This window comes from Micromys minutus (assembly GCF_963924665.1).
Source record: "Micromys minutus genome assembly, chromosome: 8".
In the NCBI taxonomy this organism is placed as follows: domain Eukaryota; kingdom Metazoa; phylum Chordata; class Mammalia; order Rodentia; family Muridae; genus Micromys; species Micromys minutus.
Genome location: NC_137977.1, coordinates 73,908,481 through 73,924,417, shown reverse-complemented (window position 1 = coordinate 73,924,417; position 15,937 = coordinate 73,908,481). Strand labels below are relative to the sequence as shown.

The following is a 15,937-nucleotide window of genomic DNA, read 5'->3' as shown; positions in this document are numbered from 1 at the left end:
TTCTCTATCTGTTTGTCTGTGTATCTCTCTATCTATCTACTTATCTATCTATTGCAATATGTGAATGGCATGAGACTAAATAGATTGGCAGTTCTACAGAGTAGCTGTAATGTGACTATGATTCAAATGGTAATATCTATTAATGCATTGTTTCCTTGTCTTTTTTTTTCATAGAGGAATGCCTTGCAAACACAAATCAGACAACTGACATTGAAGTACATGGATTTTTTTGAGAATTTAATAATCATCAATACACTTAAGTACTTTTTTTACACTGTTGATTTTCTTTAAAACTTCCAGGACACATTAACATTTCTTCAGAGGAATATTCATACTAACTTGCACAGAAAAATTACCTTCCATGTCTTCTAGAACTTTGACAATGTTCTTCAATATTATGGTATTCCCAATTGTAGCCTAAAAAAATAGTACCAGAAAATATATGATATATTATTAGAAATTAGTCAGAATTTAAGTTAATATCTTCAATGAATCTGATTTAGTCACCTTATTCTTCCTTGTTCTCAACTGAAGGTATAGAAGAGCATTAGTAACAAAGAAACTATTGTTCTCTCATCTTAAAAGGTGAAAGAAAATTCACTATCTTACCTATAGCAGTGAGGTTCTTGTAGGTCTCCAGCATCACATCTTTGTAGAGACTCTTCTGTAAAGGATCCAGCAAAGCCCATTCTTCTCGAGTCAAGTTCACATGCACATCATCATAGGTCACTGCATCCTAAAATATCCCATACATGTGTACAACAGAAACCATGATTCCAACATCATTGTAAATGTATAATAATATATTTGTATGATAATATATTTATATGATTCTGGTGCTTTCCACACTTATTTCTTGACCCAGAAGTTCTAATGTAATTACCAAGTCATCTTAGAAGGAAACTGAATAAGGCTCACCTCTGTCATTTCTTTGTTCTTTGAATAGGATATAGCCTTGTAAAAGAAATGCTAATCAACAGAGAGAGAAGGGAGGGGGGAGGCAAATAGTACTGAACACAAATCAGATAAGTTATATGAACAATTACTAACTACAAAAAATGGTGGGCAAGCTAAGTGCCTTTAATCCCAGCATTAAGGAGGCAGAGGCAGGTGTATCTCATTATATTGGAAGCCAGCCTGGTCTATCCAAGACAGCAAGAGGTACATACTAAGACCCTATCTCCCCTGTAAAAATCAATTGAACAAACAAGAAAGACAGAAAGAACTGAGAGGTTTTTAATGATGTTTCTACAAAGAATTATACATTCACTACATTTCTGTATTCATCTTCCAGAATCCTAAAGTCCCCCAGTTTAAACTATAACAGTAACAAGATCTTAATAAAATGGGATGCATCTTTAAACAGTGGAAAATGGACAGATGAAAATATCGACAATAAAAATGTTGAATCTTACTGGGACAGGAGAGATGGCTCAGCAGTGAGGAGTGCTTGCTGGTCTTGCAAATAATTAGGCTCAACTACCAATTGCTTCACAACTATCTATTACTCCTAGTTTGGGAATTCTGAAACCATCTTCTGACTATTATGGGGAACAGGCATACATGATGTGCATATTCATGCACTCGGGCAAAACATTCATATTTATTTAAAAAATAAATACAAACAAAACAGGTAAGAAGAATGTTATGCACCTGCAACTCAATGATTCAGAAAGTTCAGTCCCTAAATCTCAGGCAGTATTAATGTCATAAATACATGCTATCCTGGGAAATAAAATATTCTCTCTGCCAAATTTCAAAATTCACAACATGAATGAAGATCAACACAACAGCATATGCTTGACATGTACCAAAACCTACATTCTAGGCCCATCAGTCAATAATATAAAAACAAACAGACAAAAAGACAAACAAAAAAACAGGCATGTTGGCCCACATTTAATTCCTGCTATCTGGAGCCAGAGTCCGGTGGACCTTTAAGTTTGAGGCCTGCATGTTCTACAAATCTATTTTCAGGATGGCCAGGTCTACATAAGAGAAACTTTGTCTTCAAAAACAAAAACAACAAAATTAAAAATATAAAAACACCAGGCTTGCAAAATAGCTTAGCACTGAACAACAATTGCTTCAACTACATCTTATGTGATTTAGGGATAGAGTCTATAATGGTGAGGGCAAGACAACATGAGAAAGAAGCTGACTGATCAGGTTCAACCACAACACAGTACAGACACACACACACACACACACACACACACACACAGAGAGAGAGAGAGAGAGAGAGAGAGAGAGAGAGACAAAGAAAGGGGGGGGGGATGAATTGAGTCTATTGACAATAAAATCTCATCCCCAATAAAGAATCAAGAAAGGTTCCTCCTACAAAAGCTTCTACTGAGAGGACTGAGTTGGCTAGAGCCAGGCTGACTCCATGATAGGCTGCAAAATGGCAGTTTGGGAGACTATGTATAAGTTTTTGTTTCCCAGAACTGAAAAAGTCCAAAACAAGTCAATTCCAGGAAAATCACCCCTCACAGGCAGCCAATCAGGAGCTGCCCCTGCCACTAGACCAGACCCAAGCCTGAGCCAAGAATAGTTACTCAGAATTGGTTCTGGAAAGTCCCCAAACTTCCCAAGAACCTTGACCAATCCCAAAGACACCCACAGCCTGAAAATTGAGCCAACCAATCAGGATAAAGGTCACCTATGTCTTCCCGGGATTCCCATAATTGGTTTAAATTGAGCTTGCAAAGCTCACATGTCTGTCTCCATCCTAATGAATGGTAGACCCCTGTATCCTAGAATTCTACAGAATAAAATGCTCTTTGCTTTTGCATACTGAGTCTGGGGGTCTTTCTTCAGTGATTCTTGGACCCTAACATTACAAGCTCCCTCAAAGAAAGCCACAAAGAAGACAGGAGTGTTCAAAAACATCACCCTATCTGGGAGCTTTGTGACTCAATCACCTATATTCTGACCCTGGTCACTATAGGGTCATTATCATCCAAGATGAACATGCATTTAGTTTAACTTCAATGATTCTAATAGTGTGCAGTAGCACATATATTCTTCAAGTGTCCAAAGTCTGTTCTCATACTCTTGATTGTCACATCTTGTAAAATCAGAAAGCAAGTTGTATCATTCCAACACACAATGGCACAGAATACCCCTTCCCAGACTAATAGATAGAAATATGTACATAGGGAGGGAGGATTGGACTGAAGCCAGAAACCCAACAGGGCAAACACCAAATCCTTCAGTTTTGTCTAAGACACATGGGGCCTCAATTTCCAAAGGCCTAGATGGCCCTATCCCTGTAACTTCTCATACATACATCTCAGTTTAGTTCCTTGCACTCCCTATATGCAGTTCTCCATGACAGGTGTCTCGTAGCTTAGGAATCTTAACATCTTGTGGTCTCAAAATTCAACTCAGGCTTCATCTTCACAGGTTCATGCAGTGCACTCTCACAGTATCCTACTTCACTGGGGCTCTGACTCTGCCAAACATAGATGACTAGAACAATGCTGAACTGAAACCACAGAGGAAGAATCCATGACCTTTTGCATCTTTCTTATTTCTAGAACTTGGGTGATCCTGCCACATTTGAATTCCAAATTAGGATGGACCCTGCCATGCTTGGACCACAGCTGTAGCAGCTTTTATATGAAATTCCTTCCTGGGTCTAGGAATCACTTTGCCTACTACTTCCATTCATTGAAGGCTTAGCAGGAGGAAGTGTTTCCCTTAGGGCACCTTCTTAGATTTCAATCCTGAGTAAAGACCCCACCACTACCACCACATCTCTCCTTCTCTCCTCTTTCAATTTTGTGGTTTTATTTGAACACAAAATGTGCACACAAGCCATCTTTCATTTTCTTTGCCTGACATGGGATTGGGTTAGCCAGCTGTGCTGCTCTTTCTATGATGGCTTTTCAGTTCTTAGAGCAAACATTATTAGCGATCTCAGCTCAGTAAAATTTGTTGCACATTAACAGCACTTCCAGCTCCTTGACATTGTAGACCAGATACTTCTGGAAGCCACTTGGCAGCATGTGCTTGGTTTTCTTGTTACTCCTGTAACCAATGTTGGGCATAAGGATCTGCACCTTGAATCTTCTTCAAACTGTTGTCAATACCTCTGGGTTTCTGCTTAACTTTGACATATCAGTCTAATTAGTGCCCGATGAACTTCTTGGTCCTCTTTTTGACAATCTTGGGTTTTACCAGAGGTGAGGGGCAGCCATAATGCCACAAAACAGATGACAGGCACCTCAAAGGTAGTGCTGAGGAATATGGAACCAGGACCTTCTCTTTAGTGGTGATAATCTCTTTAAAAGTTCATGTTTCTGTTTCAGCATTTAACAGCCTTCTGAAACTTCCCCATGCTGTTTTCCTCTTCAAGCCAGACTGCATTTATTTCTGCCCAACTTATTGCTTTTTTTCTACTGTAGTCTTGAATTAGTTACTAGCAATAATCATACAACAGATTCAATATTCTATCTAAGAATACAGCCAATTATTTTTTTACTTTTGCCTCACTCAATTTCTCAGAGCATGGGCAGAATAAGAAAAATTTTGGGTCAAAATACTACACAAATGACCTCTAGCTAAATTTTTCATGGAGTCTATTTTCCACTGAAATCCTACAACTTCTGACTGTATTACTCAAAAAACTTCTAACTTCCAGGTCCTAAAAGAACAGCTGATTAAGCTCTGAGTACAGCTTCCTATGCTGTTTGCTATCTCAATCCACACTTCTTACATTCCTCCAAAGGAGAACATTTCCAGGTTCTGTCCAGCAACAAAATCACTTTTTGCATTCCTTTTGTTGTTGTTGTTGTTCTAACTTGCTACTCTGCTGCTGTTATTGAATCCTCTAACCAAAATCATCTCAGCTAATGAATGGTTCACATGTTTGGTCCTGTGAGATCACAATACATCATTTTTGGAGCTTAGGATAGAAACTCAAGCTTCAAGAAAATAAAGCAAAATCTATAGACATTGTTTCCTAGCTTGCCCTCTTGCTTGGTCACTGTACCATACTCAGACAGTTTTCTTATCCAGATCTATTGCTTAGAGATACTGCCACCCACAGTGGAAGAATCTTTCCACATCAATTATCACTCAACACAATTTCTCACTGACACAGCATCCAGCCATTTTGATGAGGGCACACCCTCAAGGGAGGGTCCCTCAGATGACTGTAGGCTCTAAAATGTTCATGAGTAAAGCTAATTAGGACACAGAGACAATAGTATATCAGAATGTTTTAAAAACCCCACAAATGTTTAACCACATCAATCATTTAAGTAGCAAAACCCCAAAAACTGATCATTGCAATAACTGGAAAAACACATAGTTGCCAAGAAATGAGGAGAAGCAAGCCTTCAGGATCAAAAAGAGGAAACTAGAACTGTTTCCCAAACTACGAAAAACTCAAGAAACTCATAACATAGTACATTTTCAGAAGACAAAAAGAGGTGAAAGACTATCATGTTCCAGAGAAACAATATAATTAGATTATAATGAATAAAATCACATAACATAGAAGGCACAGAAATAAGATAGAAAGACACACATATAAGTCTTTAAACATGAACTACAAGACTATAATAAAGAAATTACAGATGAACACTCATCCTGTACATTCTGTTTCTCTTCTTTGCTAATAATAGAAAATGGATTAGAAGTGGCAAAACCCCAGTCGTTTGGACAAAGAGGTAGCTTAAAGAATGGATAAAGATTTTTTTTAACCAAATTCACATCTTATAGAGACCTAATATACAAAATATATAAAGACCTCAAAAAACTAGACTTTCCAAAGCAAAAGATTTTAATTTAAAAATGGGGTATAGATCTAAACAGAGAATTCTCAACAAAGGAATCTCAAAAACGGAGACATACTTAAAGAAATCACCATCTTAGCCACCAGGGAAATGCAAATCAAAACTACTTTGAGAATCTATCTTGCACAAGTCAGAATGGCTAAGATACAAGTGGTAAGGATGTGGAGAAAGGGAAACCTCCACTGCTTGTGGATTGCATACTAATACAGCCAATATTGAAATCAGTATTTCCTCAGAATCATGGTTCCTCAGAACACTGAAAATCCATCTACCACAAAATCAAACTATACTGTTCTTGGGCATCTATACAAAAGGTGTTCCACCCTATCACAAGGGCATTTGTTTTACTATGTTCATGGCATATTTATTCATACTAGCCAGAAACTGCAAACAACCTAGAGGAACCTCAAGTGAAAAATGGGTAAACAAACAAAATGTAGTACATTTATACAGTGGAGTATCTATCACTAAGATGTTTTTTTTTTTTTTTAAATTATATCATTAATTTTCAGGCAAGAGAATGCAATTAAAAAAATCACCCTCAGTGAGGTAACCTACACCCAGAATGACAGAAATGGTATGCATTCACTTATAAGTACCTATTAGGTAAATAATAATCAAGCTGTACTCCACAAACTAAGAGAGGCTAGGTAAAGAGGAGGGCTATAGAGAAAAAGCATGGATCTCCTTCTAAAGAAGAAATAGTATAGTTTCTGTGAGTATTCTGGGGTTTGATGGAAAATGGAGTGGGAAGGATCAGCTGGGAGGGGATAAGGGAGAAAGTACAGTGCAGGGAAAGACAGACAGACACTGAGAGAAATCTGCCTGCCAGAAAGTCAAGGTGGGTCAGGGTTTGTTGCAAGATTTCCCTGCCTGCTGAGGCATTAAACAATAAGAGCAGGTGTACTCAAAGTGAGAGCCTGAAAATTCTATTGACCTTGGTGGAAAGAACAGGGAAGTGCTTCTGGATAATAACAAATATTCTCTATTTCAGGAAATTGTTTCTGTTAGCTTGTGGCTTTGTTTTCAATGGTACTATGAGGTATTAAAAGGCTATAAAAAATTAACTCTAAGCTGCTGGTTGTTGCTGGCTGCTGCTGGTTGCTGCTGGTTGCTGCTGGTTGCTGCTGTAGCAGTATTAACCACAATTCTCCTAAATCTAACTCTTGGCTTTATATCTTTCTGCCTTTTCTATCTTTAATCTTCACCCCCGCCCCACTGAGATTGTTCTACTCCTGCCTTCTGGTCTAATACAAGGAAAGAAATTAGATTCAATTTCTCCTCTATTCTTGTTGATCTCCTATCTAATGATGGGGGATTAAACCGGGGCAGGAGAGGCAACAGGAAGGGATAAAGGGTGGGAAATTGAGGAAAATACAAACTAGCAAGACCAGCTATACTGGTTAATGTGAAAAGAGAAGCCAGTCTAGGAGAAATTTTGTATTCCATATATGCTGTCATTCTTCAGTCTCTTTTAGGTTCAGGTCCCAAGTTATGCTTTCAACAATTTAAATATGGACTGGAGACTGCAAGTCTAGCCACTGAGAAAGATGAGAAATTTACACAGCAAAGATATTCCCAAGATTATTTCTCAAGTACACCAGTGCCCTAAGACAGCAGGTTAGTGACAGTGTCCTAAGAGGAAGGTACCAGATAATGAAAAACATAGGAAAAGAAGAAGGTAGAAAGTATTAAAACTGGGTGGGGAGGGCTTGCACAAGCTATTTCTTATGCTAAGTAAGCTTCTTAAGAATACCATTTTGTATACTAATTACATGGGGGAAATGGAAGGAAACAGGAGACTTCTATGAAGTCCGCAGAAACATATGAAGAAACTATGAAGTCAGTAGAAACATATGAAGAAATTATGAAGTTAGTAGAAACATCATACAATGGGACACACTCGGAAGAAGTCTAATCAAACAGTGCTGCATAAGGCAAATATGGTGTATCTCAAAAAAATTACTGACCAAGCCTATAGTGGCCTTGGGACTGATAACCCATATGGTGAGAAGACTTATGTTCTGATTCTGAAGCAATTCCTCCCAAAGTCCTGGCCCCAGACCATTACCATCTCTCCCAAGCATATTCCTGGTTTTTAAAAAAAGAGCTCTGTTTTATCTCTATACCTCAGGGCCTTAGAAAAAGCTCCCAAGCCCTAGGTGCTGTTACTGGCTCTGCAAGCACATTCCTGAGTTTGTAGTAGAACCAATTTATGCTTTTTCTGACTAGCTTACAAATAAATGATATTCCGACTATGGTTATTTTATCTGGCTTTGACAATTACTGGTAGTAACCCATATCTGCTTTTCTAATTGCTGGCCTGGCTGCCTCCCTAGTGATGTACCCCCAAATACTTGCTAAATGCTCATGGTACCTCTGTTCTCTTGGCACTTTCTCCTCTCTCCTCATGGGTTCTCCCTTCTTCCTCTTGCTCTTCACCCTAAATCAGGTAACTCAAAACCCACCTTCCTCTAATCCTTTCAGTAACTGGCTGTAGCCAATTTTATTTAACCAATAGGTTTAAATTACGAACAAGATTTGCATAACAAGCCTGTATAGCAAGAATTCACTTATAGGCTTAGACCTTCCAGTACAGAATTTAGCTTTACAATACATAGAAACAGACCAAACCTCAACAGGGTTGCAAAAGGAACTATGCAATTCTCAATACGTGGGCAACTTTAGGAAAGCCTTCTTTGTTCCAGCTAGCAATCAACACAACAGTGCTTTGTTTTATTTTTTTAACCTTTTCAAATGGTTGTCACCAGGTGTCAACTTGCCCATGAGACAGAACCCTGCTTTTCTCAAGAAGAAAACTGAACTTTTATGGCACACCAGGCCTTAGTGTTGATTGTGATCCTGTAATGCCCTACCAAGCAGCTTGTTAGAGGGCTGCTCTTTGATATGGGGATGGGCCTAGTGGCTGGTTGTAAATCAGGATTGTTTCCTTTGTTATGGTTTGGAGCCATATTTCTGGCAATCCTTGTGAACAAAAAGATCCTAGCATTCTATTCTCCAACATGTCTGGTTAGCATACTACTTATCTGTGGGGTGTTTTACAGAGAGTCCTCCTTCAGCTAAATTATACTTGGTATGACTTATAGTATATCCTAACCATTAGTAAATCCTTTATATCATTAATTCTACTCTTTTACATCACAGCTCATAAGATTCCTTTTACAGCCTCCACAAAATTAACTCCAAATGGATCATACACCTTAATGTTAAGTGCTAAAAATAGAACTTGTAGAAACTAAGGCTCTTTTAGTTTGGCATCATGCCTAGGATGTTTCTACCCTCGAAGTTATTCAGAGACTACCGCTGGCTGGGTCCAGGGGGTGGCTGGGACCACAAGGACCTCACAGGTGGCCACCGATTCCCACCCAGTCCCGGGAAGCCTGTTCCTCCCGGTTGTTGGCCTTAACCCTGTGCTCACCATATCGCAACTTCGGAGCTTGCCTGAGTGCGCTTCACAGCATCCAGCGGCAGGACACAGAGCACATCACACAGGACTACTCAAACCTGCTCAGCTACGCGGAACTTGCGGCATTGCACCCGGAAGAACCCGCCTCCACTTCTGACTGGCAGGTTCTCCTGAAGGCGTTGATTGGCCAGTGAGTCTAGGGTTAGAATTTGCTGAAGGGAGGGACACAGGGTGGAGGTTCTCAGCCCAGGCTTCCAGTCCAGAACCAGACCTTTTCCAGACCCGCAGGGATTTGCATTTCGGTAGCATCTGTGCTTTTTCTCTTATAGCCTACCCACCTATCTCCTCATCCAGCCCCAGGGAGGACCCACTCTGCCCAGCTACCCTGCTCAGCCCCCGCCTGCTTCCTCCCCTTTGTGGGCAGTGCTCACCGGGTCCGGACTTCAGACTGACCTCATTTCACAACAATCAGTAGGCTCTTTCTCTTCTTCCTCCTGGAATCATAGTAGATAGCTCGCATAGCCCATTACTCAACTTGCAGTGGAGTTACCAATCTGTCCCACAAGTGGAAGGGTACCCAGGATATTAACAATTAAAAAGAGAGTTTGGGAAACAAGAGTTTTGATTTGTAGCTGTTGGAATTCAGACCTGGGAAAAGCAGCTGAAGTGCACTTTGAACACACCAAAGATAGCCAGGCAACCTATAACAGGGCATGGCTGACATACCTTGTACCCTGAACTTTCCAGCCCAGTGGCTGGGCTTTCCCTCCCCCAGAAGCTCTTCCTATACAATCCAGACATATTGTGCTCCTTTTCTCTTTCTCTGTGTCTGTCTCCCTCTCTCCTCCCTCCCTCTCCTTTCCCCTTCATTTTCCCTGCGCCCCACCCCCAACCGCTGCATTACCCCACGCCCCTGTTTGCCTTGCTCCCTCTTTTCTTCCTTTTTCTTCCTCCTCCCCAATTCTCCCTCCTCATAGCAATTTCTCTGATCTCCTTGGAACTAGTAAATACTCTGGTTTCTAGAGAGCTGCCCCAAATAAACCCGCAAATACTCTAATTTGGCTTGGATTGAGTCCTTCTTGCTGGGCTTAGATAAACTGCAGGTAGTTTTCACTGGTAGATGTATGATAACCTTGGGGAAAAACAGGAAACAGATGATAAGCCCTGTGGAGCTTTATGGTTAGCCATCACATCTTCCACACATTCACACAGAGCAGTAAGTATTAGAAAAGGTTCTCTAGATGAACAGACCTGATGAGATGTAGCTTTATTAGAATATTTCACAGGCTGTGGTCCAGCTAGTCCAACAATGGCTATCTAATAGTGGTTCAGTCCATGTTGTATGTCTCAGCTGGTCTTCAGTATATACTAGAATTCTGAAGTAGGTTCTAATGTCAATAAAAAAATGAACTTGTTAGGCAGAGGTGGGGCAAGCAGAAAATGAGAGTTATCATCTTCAATGTCCACACACTCACACATAACTCCTACTATGGGAAGCTGGGACCTAATCTTATCATCTCAAAAGAGCTAGATAAAAGAAAGGGTTTTCCATTTCAAAAGCTAAAATTAAGAAAAATATTCCACAGTACCCAACTCTTTGGAGTTTAGTTAATTTCAGATATAGTCAAGAATAGCCATTACAAAAGCCAAGTCAAAAGAGCTGAGGTTTTTTTCCCCCTTGTGGCAGGAAAGGAAAGCATGGGAGTCTTTTCCATAGCAATAATTTTCTTCAACAAAGAAAGCATTGAGATTTTACTTAGAGTCTGGATAACATATAGATTTGCCTACTGTTAAGCATGCTAAGTTAAATTCTGAACATGGTCACAATGTCAAAACAGAGATATTTAAGAGCATTCTTAATTCAAGGTCAACAGAAACATACGTAAATTATAAAAATGATGGACATAAATGCCTCTGGAATGTTCAAGTGTAAGACCTTATACTACAAGGTCTTAGCTGAAAATTAAGTATGCTCTAATAGGGAATAAAACTTGCTGAGTCTATTTCTGTTGGTTGTGTGTATATGTGTAGGGAGCCATTTGTGCTGCACCCAAACATGGCACCGGCTTCCCGCCGAGAACTCAGCAAACAGAGCTGTTGCCCAGCCAAGAGACTTAATGCGCATGCACCACATAAGTCACAGCCCACTCTTGGGGCACGTGATTGAGCTACAGGAGGATGCACCAATCAGGTAGCAACACAAGTCTCTTAGGCATATATAGCAGTGCATTTTCTCCCCCACGTGGGGAGAAGAGGAAGACAGTGGAGAGATTGCGGGAGACCCCACGTGGAGGGATGGCGGAGAGATACCACGTGGAGAGAAGCCCGATAGGAGAGGTTGTGGGAGATCCTGCGTGGACAGAGACTGGACAGAGAGATCGCTCGTGGGGGACTGCGCGTGAGAGGTCGCCTAGACAGTAGAACTCGGTAGGGAGTCCCCGGCCCAGAGAGAAGTTTCCTGCTCAAGAAGCCCCCTGCTCAAAGTGCTGCTCAATAAAGGTTATCCACAGAAGAATCTGTTTGTTGCACGCCTGTTTCTAGCGGCGGGAAGCGTGGGCGCGTGACATATATGGTTTCAGGACTGACCACATTGTATTGGATAGCCAAAAAGGGACCTCATCTTTGCCTGAGGCTAATTCTTCCACCTGCAGGTGAGTTCCACTCTTTAATGAGCAAGAAAATGTTGAGAACACAAAGGTCTTTGTATCCACGGATCACTAGGGAAACCATGAATATTAAACACACAGGGTCCTCTTCTCAATGAAGGAGATAAAATACCTGCATTCTATCAAAAAGGCTGAGAGTGGATTTTGTTAATGAACATGTGATCTCTGCTATCTGTGGAGGCAGACCTCATCTACATTTTGCTATAGAGGCAGACATAACTCAAATTTCCCAGAATGTTTATCCCAGACTTTTATTCGCTAGACTGTTACCCATCCTTTGTGGAGATGTCACCTGCATTATATGACTGCTATGCTATTGGTCAGAGACCACATTAAATTTTAGGTCTTTTAGGTATAGAACCCAACCTCATGGTTACAAGTACTTTGTAAAAAGAGTTTCTATGTAGTCAAACATCAAGCTTCATTATGCACCTGGAACTGGACGAATTGGACTGATGCCTGAAAATCTTTTCCAAAATTATACTGTGTTTTAAATATATTGACAATGAACTGCCTAGTATTAGAGTCTCCCAGTCTGATCCCACAAGTCAATCTGCACAGGGCTTTCATACTCATCTTTTAGTGTGGTTTCCTTCCCTGTCCCTGCAGGGATCCCTTCAGCATAAGTCTGTAGACAGTCCTACAACCATTCCGATTTCCACTTCCCCAAGAAGTGCTGCATAGTCATGTACTCAGAACTTCATTAGAACCTTCCCATTTTGATTAGTAAAATAAAGGCGATAGCCAGTGATTGGGCAGGGTAAGAGAGGTGGAAACAGAGGGTCAGAGGTCATAAGAGAGGAGAGGACCAGGAGAAAAGCTCCAAGATGGACATCGGGAAGGCTGAATTAGATCCAGGTGGGCTTAATTGGTGTTAGGTAGCTACAAATGTTTTAAGGATTTTATAGGTCTTTTATCTCATATAGAAGGGCAGTTTGTATCTTTGACTTTTTGATGTAATCTTGTGGATTGAGAATTGAATATATAAACCTGTATGAAAAGCTATCTGGCCTTAGAGTTGTGTTTGTGTTGGGATTTGGGGTAAAGAAACACCCCAGGATGGAGGCAGTAGGGTAAGCAGAGTAAACCGCCAGGGAAAAGAGTCATGCAGACTGAGTGAGATCGTGGGGGTGGCTGGACCGAGTGACAGAGTCCGTGCACTGGCTCCATACTAAAAGCAGCACAGTCAGAGTGAGACCACAGTGCTGATATTGAGATAATCAATTCCATTATTAATAATTACTGCAACACAAGTCTGACACCCCCTATCCCATACAAGTGACCTAGAATGCCTTGGACAGGAAACATTATCAGGAGTGGAAAATTTGGAAGTGCAAAATACCTCAGAAGTTTAGAGCACTGAAATTTCTTTCAGAGCTCCCAGGTTTCATGCTCAGCACATAAGGCAGCTCACTATTATCTATAATTCAAGTTCCAGGGGTTCAAGTCCAGGTCTTCCTGGCCAACAGGCACGAATGAGATACAAAGACATGCATACCCGCAAAACACTCACATACATAAAAGAACAACAAAAATTCTTGTGTGTGCATAGGCACAGGGGAAAATTTCCTGAACACCAATTTTAAGAACACCAGTAGCTTATGCTCTAAAGGTCAAAAAAAAACAAAAAAAATGGGACTTAATGAGATTGCAAAGTTTCTGTAACGCTAAGGACACTGTCAAAAAAACTAAATGGCAGTCAATACACTGGGAAAGGATCTTTACCAATCCCACATCTGATAGAGGTCTAATATCCAATATATACAAAGAACTCAAGAAGTTAGACTCCAGAGGATCAAACAATCCTATTAAAAATGGGGTACAGAGCTAAACAAAGAATTCTCAATTGAGGAATATCGAGTGACTGAGAAGCACCTAAGGAAATGCTCAACATCCCTAGTCATCAGGGAAATGCAAATCAAAACAACCCGGAGGTTCTACCTCACACCAGTCAGAATGGCTAAGATCAAAAACTCAGGTGACAGCAGATGGTGGTGAGGATGGAGTGAAAGAGGAACATTCCTCCTCCACTGTTGGTGGGGTTGTAAGCTGGTACAACCACTCTGGAAATCAGTCTGGTGGTTACTCAGAAAATTGGACATAGTACTACCTGAAGACCCAGTTATTCCACTTCTGGGCATATACCCCAGAGATTCTCCAACATATAACAAGGACACATGCTCCACCATGTCCTTATTTATAATAGCTAGAAGCTGGAAAGAACCCAGATGTCTTTCAGTCGATGAATGGATACAGAAATTGTGGTACATTTACACAGTGGAGTACTACTCAGCTATTAGAAACAATGACTTTACAAAATTCCTAGGCAAATGGATGGAACTAGAGACTATCATCCTGAGTGAAGTAACCCAGTCACAAAAGAACAGACATAAAATGTAGTCACTGATAATTGGATATTAGCCCCAGAAAGCTCTAAATACCCAAGAAACAACTCACAGACCATATGAAGCTCAAAAAGAAGGCCAAAATGTGGAAGCCTTGGTCCTTCTTCAGAAAAAAAAGTGTATAGCACCCTCTCAGAGTGTGGTACACCTAGATTATTAATAATTCAAGAGCTAAGAATGCAGCCTTGCAGCAATTCTTGGTATTTAAAAATCATGTTTAATCTTTGCACACTAAGAAAATTTTGACTATTAACATGTTACATTTTGTTTTTTATATGTACTTTATGCTCATTATAACTAGTAAGTTTCAATGCATACTATCAAACCTTTAAAAAAAAAATCAAGTGCTGGCTCCCACACTCACAGCCATTGCAGTACATTGAGCTCCATAGAGACAGCGCCAGGGCAAGCGAGAGCCAGATGGGCACTGGGCAATTCTGTGCCTCAAGGAGGAAAATCAACTAAACATGGGCAAAGGAGATCCTAAGAAGCAGAGAGGCAAAATGTCCTCATATGCATTCTTTGTGCAAACATGTCAGGAGGAGCACAAGAAGAAGCACCTGGATGCTTCTGTCAACTTCTCAGAGTTCTCCAAGAAGTGCTCAAAGAGGTGGAAGACCATGTCTGCTAAAGAAAAGGGGAAATTTGAAGATATGGCAAAGGCTGACAAGGGTCATTATGAAAGAGAAATTAAAACATACATCCCCCCCAAAGGGGAGACCAAAGAGAAGTTCAAGGACCCCAATGCACCCAAGAGGCCTCTTTCGGCCTTCTTGTTCTGTTCTGAGTACCACCCAAAACTCAAAGGTGAGCATCCTGGCTTATCCATTGGTGATGTCGCAAAGAAACTAGGGGAGATGTGGAACAACACTGCCACCAATGGCAAGCAGTCCTGTGAGAAGAAGGCTGCCAAGCTGAAGGAGAAGTACGAAAAGAATATTGCTGCCTACAGAGCTAAAGGAAAACCTGATGCAGCGAAAAAGGGGGTGGTCAAGACTGAAAAGAGCAAGAAAAAGAAGGAAGAGGAAGATGATGAGGAGGATGAAGAGGATGAGGAAGAGGAGGAAGGAGAGGAAAACAAAGATGATGATGATAAATAAGTTGGTTCTAGCGCAGTTTTTTTCCCCTTGTCTATAAAGCATTTAACCCCCCTGTACACAATTCACTCCTTTTAAAGAAAAAAATAGAAATGTAGGACTGTGTAAGATTTGTTTTTAAACTGTACACTGTCGTTTTTTGTATATTTAGCATGATACCAAATGTGTCTTTAGATAGTTCTGTTCTGGTGCCACTAACCTTGCCTGGTACAGTCTGGGGGTTGTAAATTGGCATGGAAATTTAAAGCAGGTTCTTGATGGTGCACAGCACAAATTAGTTATATATGGGGACAATAGTTTGGTTATTTTTCTTTTTTCTTTTCATTTTTTTTAATTTTTGGTTTTCTTTTGGGTTTTTTTTTCATCTTCAGTTGTCTCTGATGCAGCTTATAAGAAGATAATTGTTGTTCTGTTAACTGAGTACCACTCTGTAATTGCAAAAAAAAAAAAAAAAAAAAAAAAAAAAAAAAAAAAAAAAAAAAAAAATTGTGGCTGTTTTGTTGACATTCTGAATGCTTCTAAGTAGATACAATTT

The 15,937-nt window shown here is 40.3% G+C and overlaps 2 protein-coding genes across 2 annotated transcripts; one reads left to right on the top strand and one right to left on the bottom strand.

Moving 5' to 3' along the window:
• Positions 1–279: 279 nt before the first annotated feature.
• Positions 280–9,352, bottom strand: LOC308423447 (zinc finger protein 431-like). The gene is made up of 3 exons (XM_080920132.1): positions 9,247–9,352; positions 610–736; positions 280–417 (listed from the first exon to the last, which is right to left on the bottom strand). The coding sequence occupies exons 1-3, from the start codon at positions 9,247–9,249 to the stop codon at positions 353–355; spliced, it is 195 nt and encodes a 64-aa protein (XP_080776258.1). The 5' UTR covers positions 9,250–9,352; the 3' UTR covers positions 280–352.
• Positions 9,353–14,772: 5,420 nt separating this feature from the next.
• On the top strand, positions 14,773–15,405 carry LOC308423445 (high mobility group protein B1-like; the record flags this gene model as incomplete). The annotated part of the gene is made up of 1 exon (XM_080920131.1): positions 14,773–15,405. The coding sequence occupies one exon, from the start codon at positions 14,773–14,775 to the stop codon at positions 15,403–15,405; it is 633 nt and encodes a 210-aa protein (XP_080776257.1).
• Positions 15,406–15,937: the final 532 nt, after the last annotated feature.

Bases quoted from the DNA above. Each gene is read 5' to 3' on its own strand.
- LOC308423447 (XM_080920132.1), bottom strand. The intron at 418-609 runs GTAAGATAGTGA...CTATTTTTTTAG, and splicing joins CAAGAACCTCACTGCTATAG to GCTACAATTGGGAATACCAT.